This window comes from Photinus pyralis, unplaced genomic scaffold, assembly GCF_008802855.1.
Source record: "Photinus pyralis isolate 1611_PpyrPB1 unplaced genomic scaffold, Ppyr1.3 Ppyr1.4_LG5, whole genome shotgun sequence".
NCBI classification, from domain to species: Eukaryota; Metazoa; Arthropoda; class Insecta; order Coleoptera; family Lampyridae; genus Photinus; species Photinus pyralis.
The window spans coordinates 44,722,512-44,738,380 of record NW_022170596.1 but is presented as its reverse complement, the minus strand read 5'-3'; the positions used below and the strand labels follow the sequence as shown (position 1 = coordinate 44,738,380).

Here is a 15,869-nt window from a genome sequence, read left to right as displayed (position 1 = left end):
TTATGAAATTGTGGAAGTGCTATCTTGACGTCGAGATAACACCTAATCCTGTTGCAACAAATACTAAATTAAAAATGTTTGCATAATTATGAAAAAAATTTATTTTCGTTTTATTTTAATAGAATTGGCTAGTATCTTGATGTCAAGGTGCCTCAATGTAAAATTTTATTTTCTGATAATACCTGTGCATCGATGACTATACCTAAGTGCACGAGACTATTTTCCATGTAAACGTTATAGCCATTGAACACCAGTAAGAGCTAGTTCAAAGTTTCCGCTGCGACTCTTGACATTCGGGTTGCACACAAAACCATTCTTACGATTTATTAATTGAGGTTCAGGTCTCGGATACAATTTTTCCAAAGAAACATTTCTTTTATTTTTTCAATTCAACAAAAATGATTTGATTATTTTGTGGCTTCGAAAAAAACAAAGTAAAGCCTATACACGCATTTACGTACAACATCTCAAGAAATGCTAGGTATCTTCAGAGCTTTCAAAAACTTAAAAATTTAGTTTCCATACCTTCTTTTGTAGATGAATTGACTTCAAATCGTGACCATATGGTCGCATGCATACTCACTGAGTAAGATTGACTGCACTTAATTAACATCGCAAGAATTCAAACGGTACGATATCGATACAATCTACCCCGAAACGCGGTCATGACCAAACTGGTGACAAATTCAAAATCACAAATCACCTGAAACTGGTTTCTTCTATGAAATACATACAATACATTCGGCGGCCAAAGTCGATCACTCACCTTTCACTTATTTATGTTTTCTTACACATTTGTGAGGTGCTATTCCTCCAATAATTTTCGTTTTCTGGGGTTTTCACACAGTGGGTCCCGCTGATACCATGTCTTCAGACTTGGTCTTTGGAAGTTTAAGAGGTTGCTGCTGCATGTGGAATCATGTCACCGATCTCACCATGTTTAAGTTTTTGTGATGGTCGTCGTTGCGATTTGCGAATGTATCACAGAACATGCACTAACCCCGCAATACTTGGTTTTGGAATTAATTTTATAGTAGATCGTCATTTGTGTACTTAGCGCAGTCCCACAAGGTGTAGGCTAAGTGCCCTTGTTTTACTCAGTGTAAGCAGTCCACTTTGGGGACTTCATGATGAGTTACTTTCTTTTTAGCGCATTTTTGCAAATTTATTTGTAAAACGCTCACTTTGACCAACTGGCTTGCTGGCTGGTAGCAAATGCGGCCGTAGAAAGATCTACATATTGGGGCCGTGTCATTAACAACGGGGATATATGATGTGGGGCGGCGACATCTGGGCTCAATAGCCGAGCGTGTTGTACTAAAGTGGTGATTTTGAAGTTGTTCCCTATCTTTTTCTACAGTTTTGGTCCGATTGTTTTCAAATTGGTGTCGTCGGAAAAATCTTGTAAACGCCACAAGTCCTGGATGACGGAATTTTATTTTTTTTCTAGGGGCAAAATTAACCATCTTTTGCAAGGCGCGCGTCTTCCAAGGGTTGTCGACTTTAGGAGCCCAAAAGCTTCTTAGAGCTCGAATCGCGGTCTCTCTTTCTGGTGTCGCTAATGGAAGCTCGAGCTATGAGAAGTTTTTGAGCTATTTAAATCAAAGTTGTCTCCAAGTACCCTTCTGAAACGGATTTAAAGAATAGCCTCAATTTAAACCAGCTCCCCAATAAATCAAATCAAAGCAAAAGTTGAGATTGTGACACTGTGTATCGCAATCATACAATCTTATATGAGTACCATGTATTTTGATCTGTCTTGAAGTTACCCCCAATTAAAAGTTTGTGAAAGTTATAAACATAACCTCTAAAATTCTTTTTTCATTGATATTTTGTAAACAAATAAAAAGTGATGGTTAGTTTGAATAAGTCTTTCTTCTACGGTATTGGTTTTGCTTCGATTACTTGGGCAGTATCCTTGTACCTGTATTGGCAGTTAACGCAAACTCTCTCTATACGACCCAGCCCCACTTCTAGCAGTATACAGGCAGTTAGTCAATCAAGTCGAATAGATGCAGCTCGAGAGAATGACGAAATGCACGAGGCGCCTTATATTAAAGGGGGAACTTACGTCAACAGCCCTCAGTTGGTTAAAAAACTGCAACCGCTGCGTAAATCCAAGCTTCAGAGTAAAAACGCGCAAGGTAATGCCGCATTTCACTTTACTTTTGAATTTTACACTAGAATTTGTAGTGCTAGATGAACTTGGAATGGTGAAAACTGTTGAAGATCAAAGAGTACGTGATGAAGGGTTCAAATTGCACGCATTCAATGTCCTTATAAGCAATAAGCTGAGCCTTCATCGTGAACTACCCGACACGAGAAATAAGTTGTGAGTAATGCCTTTCATCTTTCATGTGATTTACCGTCCTTTCAGGTGTAAAGATGTCATTTACCCAGCCCACCTTCCAGCCGCCTCTGTGATAGTCTGCTTTTACAATGAACATTTTATGACACTATTACGAACGATCCATTCGATTCTTGGTAGAACCCCCGGGCAGCTGCTCACCGAAATTGTTTTGGTTGACGATTTTAGTGATATATCCGATTTAAATATCAACCTTACAAATTACATGAACAACAACAGTGGGCTGAAGGAGAAAGTGATGCTGTTTAAAACTCAGAGACGCGAAGGTTTAATCAGGGCCAGAATGTTTGGTGCTCAAAGAGCAACCGGAAAAGTATTAATATTTCTCGATAGTCATATTGAAGTGAACGTTGATTGGATACAGCCTCTGTTAGCTAGAGTGTATAACAATCGATCAAACGTCGCTATCCCAGTTATAGACATTATAAATGCGGATACGTTTGCGTATACACCTAGTCCTTTAGTGCGTGGAGGCTTTAATTGGGGCTTACATTTTAAATGGGAAAATTTGCCTACAGGTAATGGAATAAGTATGATTTGTGTCTTGGTTCATAGGTTTTGTGTGCAAGACTGATTTGAATAATACTTAGTTAATCTATGGAGACTAAAATTTTGCAGCACCCTGTAAATTAGTCGGCTGTCTTTGCTCTTTAGCCAATGTGAGGGACTTTGATCAGAACATCTTGTAGAAAGAATTCACTGGTCTTTGCATATTTACAGGGTCCATTTGGATAGCTTCACTTAAAGTGTCATTTGGTAATTACTCAATAATAGAACGAGCTTTCCCCAAAGTTTTACAACTACACTGGTCGATGATTTAAATCTTTTATTAAGACTTCTTTTACACACTTCATTTCGAAACTGACGAACGGCGTCTTCAACAAAATTAAAAGGGCCACAGGCCCGTAACTTAGCGTAAACAAATTTAGATTGTCGCGAGCTAAAAACAGCAGCAGCCCTCATTTTCCCTTGTCTCACAAATTTAAGGGAATACACTTCCATTATAGAATAATCTCTTTGCTCCTGTATTTCTAAAAAATGCACCAATTATAAATAGATTAGATAACGCCGACTGTGAAAGAAGGCGTGCAGTCTTACGCCGAAAACAACGCGCACATCGTTGACCACCTTCATCTCGTTTTATCAGCACCTGAACACATGCCTTAATTGAATTACATCTGATAACACTCCTTATCGCAAACTCTTAAATAAACCCTTTCATAAAAATACGCAAATTGACCAGATGTCCCTTATTTAAAGAGTCTTATCTAAATCGAATAATTGACACAAATGATACAATTTAAACAAAAACCAAAAGAAAAAATAACACTGAGGCAGAAATTCAAGTAAAACGAACCAACTCTAATTTTATTTGCATCGTTTCCTATTATTTTAGGTACCATTGCGAAACCAATTGACTTAGTCAATCCGATTAAATCCCCGACGATGGCCGGCGGTCTGTTTGCGATAGATAGAAATTATTTTATGGAAATAGGCCAGTATGATGCCGGTATGGACATCTGGGGCGGAGAGAACTTGGAGATATCATTTCGAATTTGGATGTGTGGTGGCCGCCTGGATATAGTACCTTGCAGTAGAGTGGGTCACGTATTTAGGCGACGCAGGCCTTATGGCGACCCCGACGGTAAGGATACAATGCTGCGTAATTCGCTCCGGGTGGCGCACGTTTGGATGGACGCTTACAAGGATTACTTTATAAAAGAACGACCCGATGCCAGCAATGTGAATTTTGGTGACGTGTCAGAACGAGTGCAGTTAAGGAAACGTTTGAAGTGCTATGACTTTAATTGGTATATTAAGAACGTGTATCCGGAACTTACTTTGCCGACAGATTCTGAAGTAAGATTGAAAAACAAGTGGTCCGCTCTGGAACAGGATAAATTTCAACCTTGGCATACACGGAAACGTAACTATGTAGATCATTACAAGTTACGATTGTCGAACACAAGTTATTGCGCTCAAAGCACTAAGGATAGTAAAAGTAAAGGCAGCACATTATATTTGAAACTGTGCACGCCAAGCAAAAATCAGGTAAGGATTAGGTTTTATGTACTCATCAAGGAGCACTGTAACTAGTTACAAGAGTTACTTAGCTATAACAAAATGACTAGGACTAGAGTTACTAGCTGTAACCAACTCTGATATTTCAAGTTTTTCTTGCTATTGTTTAGGGTTAAGTCCCTTAAATCAATAGAACAGTGCTTATTGTAAGGAGCTACTGTAGAATGTATGGTCACTGCATTAAATCATTCATTAGACATGATCACTATTCACTAGTGAGTAGTGACTAGATACTTTCAAAACTATCTTTCTGGTTATCTACTCACTGACGAACCTCGAGTAAATAGTTAGGTAATAGTATCTTTAGTTAAATGTAACCAGTACTGACGGTGCATTACATTTATTTGTAATTTTGTAGATTTGGTTTGAAACGGATAAAGGTGAACTAGTCCTGCAACAACTGCTGTGTTTACAGTCGGGTCCAACTTACCCTTACCTATTTAAATGTCACGAAATGGGAGGAAATCAAGAGTGGAAACATAAAGGAGAGGTGAGTTAGAAGGAAATGTTTGAAAGCGTAGGAACAATTTGATTACAGAGTAAGACGCCCATATACAACATGGCAGCTGGTATGTGTCTCGGTGTTGATCAGATACATTTAGGAGCAAAAGTAAGAATGAAGTTATGCACTGATCCTTCTTTAAATATGTGGGATTTGGTCAGCTAACAGAAGTTTACTGATTTCAGACTGAATAAGATAGTTAGTTACTAAGTATTATGTTTTTTATGGAAATACTCTGTTTGATTTTATGGCGTACTTAATATTTTATATATTTAACTGGAGATTTATATAGGTAACTGCATTATTGTCAGTTTACTATTCAATTTATGGCTCTCTTTTAGTGTTTTTTAGACTGATCTTATAATATTGATATTAAATTGTTTTATAATGAAGGTTAGGTCTTGTCTGTTAATAGAATTTGAACTGAAATGTACTATTTGTTAAATAAAAGTGATTAGTTTTTTTTAATTTTTTGATTTAGGTTAATTTGTTTCATTTGTTTAGTAAGACCCACCAATATAAGATTCTATAAATAATCCCCGACCCCATCGTATCGCATTGGTGTGTGTGTAATATATTTATCTGCTCTTGTCTCATCTTACACACATAATTCTGCGTATTATTCATTCAGTCTCACATCTCAAAACATAAAGGAACCGATCATTACACCAACGTTGGAGTTCATTCGTGCCACCAAGATTCAACTCAACTCATGTCCTAAACAGATGCTGTTTGCTGCACCTCATTTATTTAGCAACGGATCATTATACTTAACTAAACAGCCGTATGAAAATTTCCACTCTGTAACTCTGTAAGGCCCATTGTTACCTTTACAAGTCAACCATACGGTCTAGCATTATCTACGTAAACCATGCTACATCGTTCTGGGCTGTTTTCTATTCTGGTTTATACTTAACATTATGAACAAAAGCTTTCGAACGCAACAAACACATTTGTTAACATACAAGATCGCCAAGGATTTAATGTGTGCCCAGTGCGCTTTCATCACCAAGCATAAATCCAGACTTAAAGCACATCTTAACATCTGTCAAGATCCCGGCAAGGATTTAAATGTGACCGGTGTGATTTTGTGAAATACACATCCAATTTTAAAATTAACACAAGATCAGTAATAATTTCAAGTGCGCCTGATATGAACTAAGTACAACAACGGTACCTCTCTTTATGTTTCGCCCTCAGTTTCGCCTCGCCTGGCCATATCTTCCTTCGCCCCGGAAAACATCCACTTTCCCGGCTTGGTACACAAAGTACCTACATTAATTGCTCCTATGCGAACAGCTACAAACGGAATTGTTAAATACGGCCTTTTGTTTTCCTTATCGGGCGCCGGGTGGCTCTACAAGTTATACCGCTACTTTCAAGCTTCTATTTCTAACTCCTGCAACATAAATAAATATTTTCGGGACGATATTCTGAAAATTTTCCCTACAAATGGAACAAAGTTACCTGGCAGTTTAAGTTTATGACAGAGGCGTGGTCTTTGGGCGAGATATGCTTTCACTAAAGGTGCCGCTTTACTTGAAAAACAAGTGATTTATTGCCAGATGGGAATACATTTTAACCCATTCCCACTCCCACAACCTTACGGATTACACTTCATACACATTAACGATACATATGGTACGTGCATGGGACCTTTTTTAGGTAGGTAACCAACCACATAAAACAAAAGAATGAACGCGGTACATAAGGAACCTTTGCAGTACTTCACACACGAGGATATTAATTATTACCATTAGTTGCCTTGTAGTGTAATTGAACTTCCAAACTACCTACCAATATAAATTACATACCTATAGCGATACCTCCTGACTATTACCTATCCTTAATTGTTACATTTTGATTTTGTATTATATGATGCTAAAAATACTACCTACTCACAAACTGTACAGGGCCTGCATATAGATGCCATTTATTTTAGTACTAGCGGTATACCAAAAGATACTGCATTTTGTTATACCAAGGTGCCACTTGGTACAGCTGTTTCTTAGAGCCATTTAGACGATTTGACCCGAAGAACACTTGACATTTTCCGTGTGGGTAGATTTTAGAGGGGGTGGGGGTGATTTATTGTAACATTTTTTAAAAACTAAATATGGCCTAGAGACGAGATCTGGGTATCGATTTCGTATGATTTTAACCCGAGGAATCCAATGGTAGCGCGAGAAATGTAATCCGGATACAAGAAGTCCGTGAAAAGCCGCCATTTTTAGAAAATGACAGACTTTTGATCGAATTATATTTCTAAGGCACACCGGGTCGTGTAAGGTGTCTAGACCTATGTTTTGGGGCCAGGGAATTCATTTATGATAACAAAAATAACCTACTGGCATCGGAACTGCATGAGAGGCCCCTACTGCACTTTTTGAAGACGTCGCATGCGGTGAAACCCAATTAGATATTCCAAAGTTTTAATACCTATATAAATTTGTAATATTTTATTTATTAAAAATACACATTAACAAAACATAAGATATATTAAAACATGGGGTAAAAAAAAGCCCATGCCATGAAGGATCACCAAGGACATCGCTGACCTCCTCTAAGATTACGTTATCACCACAGTTGAAAAGGAATTTCACATACCGGGTGAATATTTTTAAACCGATCATAGGTGAGAAATACACCTGAAAATGAAATAATTCGTATATCATTAGACGAGGAAAAAATCTTCTTTCGATTGGTGTCATTATAAACCCTCTAAGTTAACATGGGGACAACTGTCTACAAAAAACTCTTTTCCATGTTAATTCCTTATGTTCGGTTTGGGAATATTCACCCGGTATAAATATTAAAGGTTCGGTAGTAAATTATATTGAACGTATACAATATTCTTACTCTTTGTTTGAGCAATCTCCCACACATTTTTGACACGCAGGGGAACATGGCAATCCGTGTCGCCGGCAGCTGCACGAATTGCCTTTCATACTTGTGGCAGCTTGGACCACAGAACCTTCCAGCCTTTGGCTTCAAAAGCTTCTCATCACCTGGTTTGCGCATCCCCAGATATGGCCAGCGACATACGCCGCCCTCCTTATGCGATCCTCCAACGAAGCACGAGTTGGAGGAGCACAAACCAGGTGATGAGAAGCTCTACAAGTCCAGAAGGATGGGGATGGACTCTTGAAGCCAAAGGCTGAAAGGTTCTGTGGTCCAAGCTGCCACAAATATGGAAGGCAGTTCGTACTCTGGACATGTGTGGCTGCGCGAGAGCCTGCGAGACCCTTCGGTGCAGGTGCCGGCGACACGGATTGCCATGTTCACTTGCATGCCAAAAATGTATGGGACATTGGTCAAACAAAGGGTAAGAATATTGTATACTTTCGATATAATTTACTACCGAACCTTTAATATTTATATGTGAAATTCCTTTTCATTGGTGATAGCGCAGTCTAATCTGTAAATTCCGTGCTGGTAAAATTCTTGAGGCTGCTTAGGGAACCATTCTCTAACCGCAAACTGTACCTGAGCGTCCGTCCGATTTGAACCGCCGTCCTTTTAGCAATTGCTTTATTAATGGGCCAAAAACATGGTAATCGCAAGGTGACAGGTCGGGACTGTAAGGCGGATGTTGTAAGACTTCCCACTTCATGCGACTAAGCAGTTCTTGAATCGGCTGGGCTACATGTGGTCGGGCATCATGCAGAAGAATGACACCATTTGTGAGCTTCCCGGGACGTTTTTCTTGATGCTGACCCGTAAGCGTTTCAGAGTGTCTGTATATCGCATATACAGCTTTCATTCTCGTATAGGTACATTTTCGTTGGCTGACGTCCTTCAGCGGCCAAAAATTAAATAACGGCACGCAAGTTTTCTTTGGATGGATTTTCTACCATGTATGCGATTTTCAAACGCAGTCCCAACGCTTAGAAAAGAGCAAACTGCAAATAGTTTTGTCAGACGCTTTACTAGTATGTAAGCAAACAATTTAAACAAATTAATTCGGTTGCCATGACGACCAGGTCATGGCTGCATAGATCAAACGTGTTTCTATTGAACAATCCTCGTATCTTATGTTTTGTTAATGTGTATTTTTATTAAATACAATATTATAAGTTTATATATTAAAACTTTGGAATATCTGGGGTTTCACCGGATCACCGCGTGCGACTTCTTCAAAAAGTGCAGTAGGGAAGCCTCTCATGCAGTTCCGATGCCATTAGGTTATTTTTGTTATCATAAATGAATTCCCTGACCCCAAAAACATAAGTCTAGACACCTTACACGACCCGGTGTGCCTTAGAAATATAATTCGATCAAAAGTATGTCATTTTCTAAAAATGGCGGCTTTTCACGGACTTCCTGTATGCGGATTACATTTCTGGCGCTACCATTGGATTCCTCGGCTTAAAATCATACGAAATCGACACCCAGATCTCGTCTCTAGGCCATATTTAGTTTTTAAAAAAATGTTACAGTAAATCACCCCCACCCCCTCTAAAATCTACCCACACGGAAAATGTCAAGTGTTCTTCGGGTCAAATCGTTTAAATGGCTCTAAGGAACAACTGTACCAAGTGGCACCTTGGCATAACAAAATGCAGTATCTTTCAAGAATTTCCGTTATACCGCTAGTACTATTTACGTTTTCGCCATCAGGCTTTTGTTCTAATGTTTATTATTTCATTTGGTTCCTGGCACAAATCTTTAGAACATTATTTTTTTCTTTTACTACACGAAGTCAATGATGTGGTTTAGTTTGACCACAGAGTATACAGTTTGACCAACCTTTGTATATCCTGTGCCATTTAAATAGGTACCATTCCTACAACATTTTACGTAATTTAAAGAATTGCGAATCATTTTTTACATATTGTTAATAATTGTTAATTTTGTTCGTGAAGTACCTAATCTTTGCAGGTTTCGCGGATTGCTATGACAGCCTTGGCTTCTTCATCACTGCACTGTAATTATAGTTTTAGAATGAAGTTAATCGGCATTATAATTAGACGCTTAAGGACTTAAGGTGTAAGTCTGTAGGTAGGTACCAAAAAAGCACGCACTATTTATTAGTAACAAAAATACGAAAAAATACATCACAAAGTATAACAAAACATTCACATAAACTCACTGACTGACTGACAGACATTAGATAATCGAAGACAAACTGGGTGCTCAACGTAGTTCGCCGGAACGAATACCATTTCTTCAAAATACTTGTGCGTCTGAAGGCGTTACTTATACTTATTGCATTACCTAAGTATGAGTCGCTTTTGCTAATTCACCTAAGAGTCTATCAACAGCAACATCACCAACAGTTTGCCTAAATAAAAGTTCCTCCAATCCTCTTCGCGATATAGATTGCACAGCAAGTAATGAAAGCAGAAGTTTTCCAAATCTACCCTTGTACGAGGTGTATTTTTGTGAACAATATTCATGCAACATGACGTGAGTTTGATCCTGAAGTAGTTCGACATGGTTTGGTTCGCACAATCCTCTACTATCTGAAAGAATACCTACATCAGGTCGTTACCACTTAGTAGACATCGTGTCAACCTCCTTTGAACAAAACTAATGCCTTGAGAAAGGCGTGCTCTGTGTGGTCAACCCTAAGAAGTGTGAGCCTTGTGATGACTTCGTGAAGTTTCCTGGCGTCTTCTTCAAGTTCGATTTGTCGGGTAGCAGGCGCTAGTGCGTTGTTGACTAAAAGTGCTGACATTTTCTCATTAACGAATGTTTTTGGATTGCTCGCATTTACCTTCGTCTATAGGTAGCGCCCATTGAGCTGCAGTCAAGACGAATAACTCGCTCCAACTTTCCTCTAATAATATCGATTGATCACGGTATGACAACTGCAATTGTACCATATACCTCAAGAAACATTTCCAAATTTGGAACAACAACCTGTAAGAATGACGGTATTGTCCTCGCCCACTTGACAGCTAAAAACAGCAGCTTCGCAGAGGATTCATAGACATTTTCCGTAGGAAATAAAGATAAACTTGATATATCTAAAGACCGTAGTCCACTTCTGTAGTCCCCAAGTATTGGAAGCTCCAAACGACTTCGGTTAGGTGGAGACGGTATCCGCACGTCTTCTGCTTAGAAATACAATCAGAATTTACAAAGATGCGCATTTAATACGTACCATTATTATTTGACGTTTCTTCCGAGCTGGTTACTTCATCTTCTTTTATGTTAATACCTATACGCTTAATGTGCAGACCATCAGTTAATAACGGAGGATCCTGTTTGTGTGGATACGGTAAAGTTGAAGAGCCTAAAACACGCGACAGTTAACGCTAACGATTAAGAGCCTGGCGTACCTAATGTACTAGAGAAAAAACTGTGTTTATTGTAACTGCTTAACATTCCTGGAAATAGTACGCTTTGGTGTAGATAGTGACTAGAAATTCCGGACATGACTCCAATATTGTGATCGATCACCGACGGCGTTTGTATGTGCAGGGGAATTCCGGAGAATAGAGAGGTTCCGTGACAGTTTCTTACTCTCGGTGGTAAATTTAGGGAATAATGGTGATGGAGTGCTGACTGAGTTACCACCCTTGGTGCTCTCTCATGCTGTACCGCTGAAAGACGAAAAACTGTATCAATGAAACCATTGTGCAAACTACGTTTATTGTATGCGCAATAACTAGAAAGATCGGTTATTCCAGTTTTAAACTATAGCATCGTAGCAAGTGTTAGTAAATATTCCTCGGAGGTAGAGATTAATGATCCACAGTACTTTCAGAATATGAAAATAAACTGAAAACTGGTTGATGGAAAAAGAAAATTCAATTGAAATTCTTGGCACGACAATAAATTGTTTCGACGTGCAGACAACTGATATAAACAAGTAGTTCACCCTACCCTACCTTTAATTGAACTCCTAGAAGCGATAAATTTTCCGTAAGTTCAAACGCACTTTTGAGTAAGAGAGATTATTTTAAAAATTTGCTTAAATAAGATTGTTGAGGAACTCGTGTGAAAGTTTTTCGTTTTTTCTTTATTTTTTTAAACAAACAGCCTGTGTGGAATTTGGAAAAATAGCGTTTTAACTCTTTAAAAGGGCGAAAAAGCTCACCCGTATCGAAAAACGTCATTTCTTCAAATGCTAATTAATGCATCATAGACCTAATTAGTGTCAATGCTTCTCATTTGCTTTGTCTTTGCTTTAAATTAAAAAAAGCATTAGAAATTCAATACTGAACGTGAAAACTAGGTTCCTAGTTTTATTTACGCGGTCTGAGTTTTTCAGAAGTGAGTGGAAACCTTAGCTGGCGACCTCGTGACCTGTTTCACATGACGCTTTAAGCGATGCACGTGCTTGCCTACATGTCCGGTAAGGAAAACCAAATTGCGATTCAACAGTGAAAAAAAATGCAACTTTCTAGTAACTAGAATAAATTATGGAGAACAGATAGAGTTACTACTTATATAATTTTTTTTTCAAATGAAATGGTGTGCACATACTCTACAGTCTACAGTATCGCTTTATTTCCTCGGTGTTTATTTCATTTGAACATTAAAGTGTGCGGTGCGAACTAAGACATCTGCACTTTTATAACGAAACCACCCTAACCGAGTCTGACCTGTCATTATGTCAGACTCGCCCCCGCTACGTAATGATCATTACCGGGCAATGAATAATTAATAAGTTGACTTCTGTTTCCTCACTATAATTATTGTTTAAATGCCGCGTGCTGATTTTAGATAGTCAGTCGGCTGTAATACATTATTGATGGGTTAGGGAATTTTTCCAGATTTTTATTTCTATTTGACTCATTTGTAAAGGTTGAAAATCGATCGGCTATATAAATGTTATGAGGGTGTAATTATGTAAACATAACCACACATCACACTTAAACGTAAACGCCCCAGTTTAAGAGAAAGCGCAGGGTGAAGTAAACAAATTGGATTTTATGTAAACACTCGTTTTAACGCCCTTTTTATCACATATACTTAATAGCACGGATGTTCCTCGTTCGAAGGAATGAATTCGGGGGTGTCATAAATGTATACATAAAGGCGCTTCCTGCTGAGAGAATTATTTCTTTACAGAAAATAGGGTATCGTCCAGAATTTGATCTTACCGAAGAGGTTGAGTGAATATTAGTCTTACATCTCCATTGAATTGAATGCTTCTGTAAATAATGAAGCACTAGAAATTGTGTTCGCACATCTCTAGGATAAGAATTTCTTCTGATCATGAGAAAATCAAAAGGTAAGGGTTGCCCAATAATAAACCATGTATGAAACGCAGCAATAAGAAGAAGAGAAAACTGTTAATAGCTCTTTTAACTTTCGTTTTTAAAACCTAAACCGAGACCTGAACAGTTAATTAAAAATCTGAAATTTACTGCTTTTACTTCGTTTGTTGTCCCAATGAAGTTCGTGCACACTTGCGATAATAGTTATTTATATATGAGTATGATAAATCAAGGTTTACATCAGCAGCTATAATAATTATCGGCCGCCCTGATGATTTTAAGTGTTTTAAGTTAAATGTGGTCGTTAATTATAGATTGAACACAGATTCCATTATATTACTTGCATTCGAGGACAATGTAATTTTGTTTCAGACTTATTAGTTTTTTATTTTGTTTATTTTAATAATAATAATAATAATGATTTATTGCCCAAACAGAATAAATCCAATAACAGGACAAAATTAAATTAAATTAAATTCAAGTAGAGAGTGATAACTTAATAACATAATTTTTTTTTTATTTATTTTAATTTGTTGCCAGTACGTTCACTAAATATGTATATTCACATTAACAACACGTACGCAAAAATGTGTCACATGGTTACAAATAATAAAAAGTAAAAACACATTAAAATCTAAACATGGACATGCAAATATATAAAATTTTTAGACATAAACAAATGGGGAACAATATATGGAAGTAATAAAAAACACCTAAAAGACTTATTTTTTTCTTAAAAATTCATCTAAGTGATAATTAGTCTGTTTAAGCAAAAACAGTTTAAGTGTTCGCTTAAATCTTTGATAGGACTTGAGTTCTTTAATATTCTTAAATAATTTAAACCAAAATGAACACATATAGAGTAAGTAGATATCATAACCTGTGATTTACAATTTAAAAAATATATGACTTTTAATTTGTAATTAACTCAATAATAGATTTCATAAATAAAATATCACTTGCATTCGAAATTAAATTATAGTCTTTACACATGGTGTATATCGGAGATATTTTTGATTTGTAATTGTCAATTTAAATTACGTGTAAAATTTAGGGGACATCTGGATTTAATTACGTGTTATTATTGTGAAAATTGATCTCAGGTCATTTGGATAAGAGTTACCGCTGTTTAAAAGCTAATTGAGTTCAAAATAAGCGCGTACAGAAAATACAGGTGTGAGTTTATTGTACGACGACGCATTAATTTGTTAAGGAAGAAAGAGCGGAACTGAGGATAGGTAATACTATTTTAAATAGAAGAGACATTCTTTTAATTAATTTGTTCAATCAATCGTTTGTTGCGTGGTATTTGCTTTGGCCCTTAGTGCCTATTTTTATTTCAGTTTTATTGATTATTTGAAACATGCGATATTGTTTGCTGATTGCAGATTTGGATTCAGTAGAACAACACACAATTTTGGTCATTTAACGGCCTTTCTTACTCTGCAACTAAGAAAGTGAGCAATAGTACCGACTTATTTGAAAAAGACTGTACCTATATGTTTAGATAGATGTCGGTTGATGTTGATAGGCAACATTCCTAGTCCGGTACACATTTTCAGTCTTAGTAAAATACGATACGATTTACCAGACTCAAACGAGTTGTAAAGCGGCGATTGCTAGATAGACTGTAATAAAGCACAAAGGAGCTTTTCAGATTCAAGCCATTCGCGTTAAGGTTCCGACCTTTTCTCTAAAGAAAGAATTGTACCTACGCTATTTACTCATAATCGTTTTTTTGTTAAAATCGACAATTAAAGTTTATGTACTAACCATCCCTTTTCATGTTGACTTGAAGACATTTCTTAAAACGACAAGCTTGACACTGATTCCGCCTCGTTACGTCAACAATACAGTGACCATTTTCCTTACATACGTATTCCAAATTCCTAAAATACTTGAAATTTACAGAAGAGTAGGTACACCTTCACACTGTACTGTTTGAATAATGTCTCACCTCCGAATGCTCCGCTTAAAAAATCCACGACATCCATCGCAACTGGCAACGCCATAGTGTTTACCGGAAGCCTTGTCTCCGCATACTTTACAAAAAGATTCGTTCTTTGGTGACGACGTAACAGATTCTTCCATCTGAAAGAAGAACAAAATAATGGTTAAAAAAACAATATTGTACAGGTATAGATAATTTCATCAAATGACAATTTAAAGCTCGTTGTCCATTGCCACCATAGATGGGTACTGCGATGAAATTTATGTAGCAGATACATTGTAGGTGACTAAATTTTAAATTTTCGACCGATGGATACAAATGAATGACAGCGCAATTCAAGAACACATAAATTTGTATGCCCCTGATGAGAATCAGACTCATTGAGGCTCTTGATACTTGATCCAGAGCCAAACCATGAACCCTTTTCCAATTACTGTGGTTTTCTTGCATGTTTTACCTACATCTTTGCCAGGTTTATTTCAGATCAATTTCAAAATATGTCAAATGAATTTCAGTTTAGTTAATTTAATTTCGGAACAGATCAATTGCATGCATTTCAGTGCAGTCAATTTAAATCCAAAACTGTAATTTCATAATTGATTAATTTATTTCACAATTTCAGAAAATATCAATTGTAATCAGTAGGTACCTAACAGTCATTTATATTTCGAAATGACTGTATTTTTAAATACTCTTCATTTAATAATCAAGCCTGTATAAATTGGGAGCAACACAAATTGAAATAAGTATTTATCCAGGAAGATAATAAATAAATATTATTGTTGTCTTTTA

At 37.1% G+C, this 15,869-nt stretch overlaps 2 protein-coding genes and 1 pseudogene across 2 annotated transcripts in view; 2 read left to right on the top strand and 1 right to left on the bottom strand.

Annotated features, from left to right (window-relative positions):
* The window catches only part of LOC116172529 (5'-AMP-activated protein kinase subunit gamma-2), a gene marked incomplete at its 5' end in the record, with an annotated part of 243,750 nt that overhangs the window by 63,993 nt on the left and 163,888 nt on the right, over window positions 1-15,869 (top strand).
* Window positions 1,767-5,344, top strand: LOC116172531 (polypeptide N-acetylgalactosaminyltransferase 35A). Its single transcript, XM_031489765.1, has 6 exons — window positions 1,767-2,144; window positions 2,194-2,332; window positions 2,378-2,886; window positions 3,765-4,420; window positions 4,809-4,940; window positions 4,989-5,344. Exons 1-6 carry the CDS (start codon window positions 1,853-1,855, stop codon window positions 5,115-5,117), a joined length of 1,857 nt encoding a protein of 618 aa, XP_031345625.1. The 5' UTR covers window positions 1,767-1,852; the 3' UTR covers window positions 5,118-5,344.
* On the bottom strand, window positions 10,088-15,217 carry LOC116172532 (annotated as a pseudogene).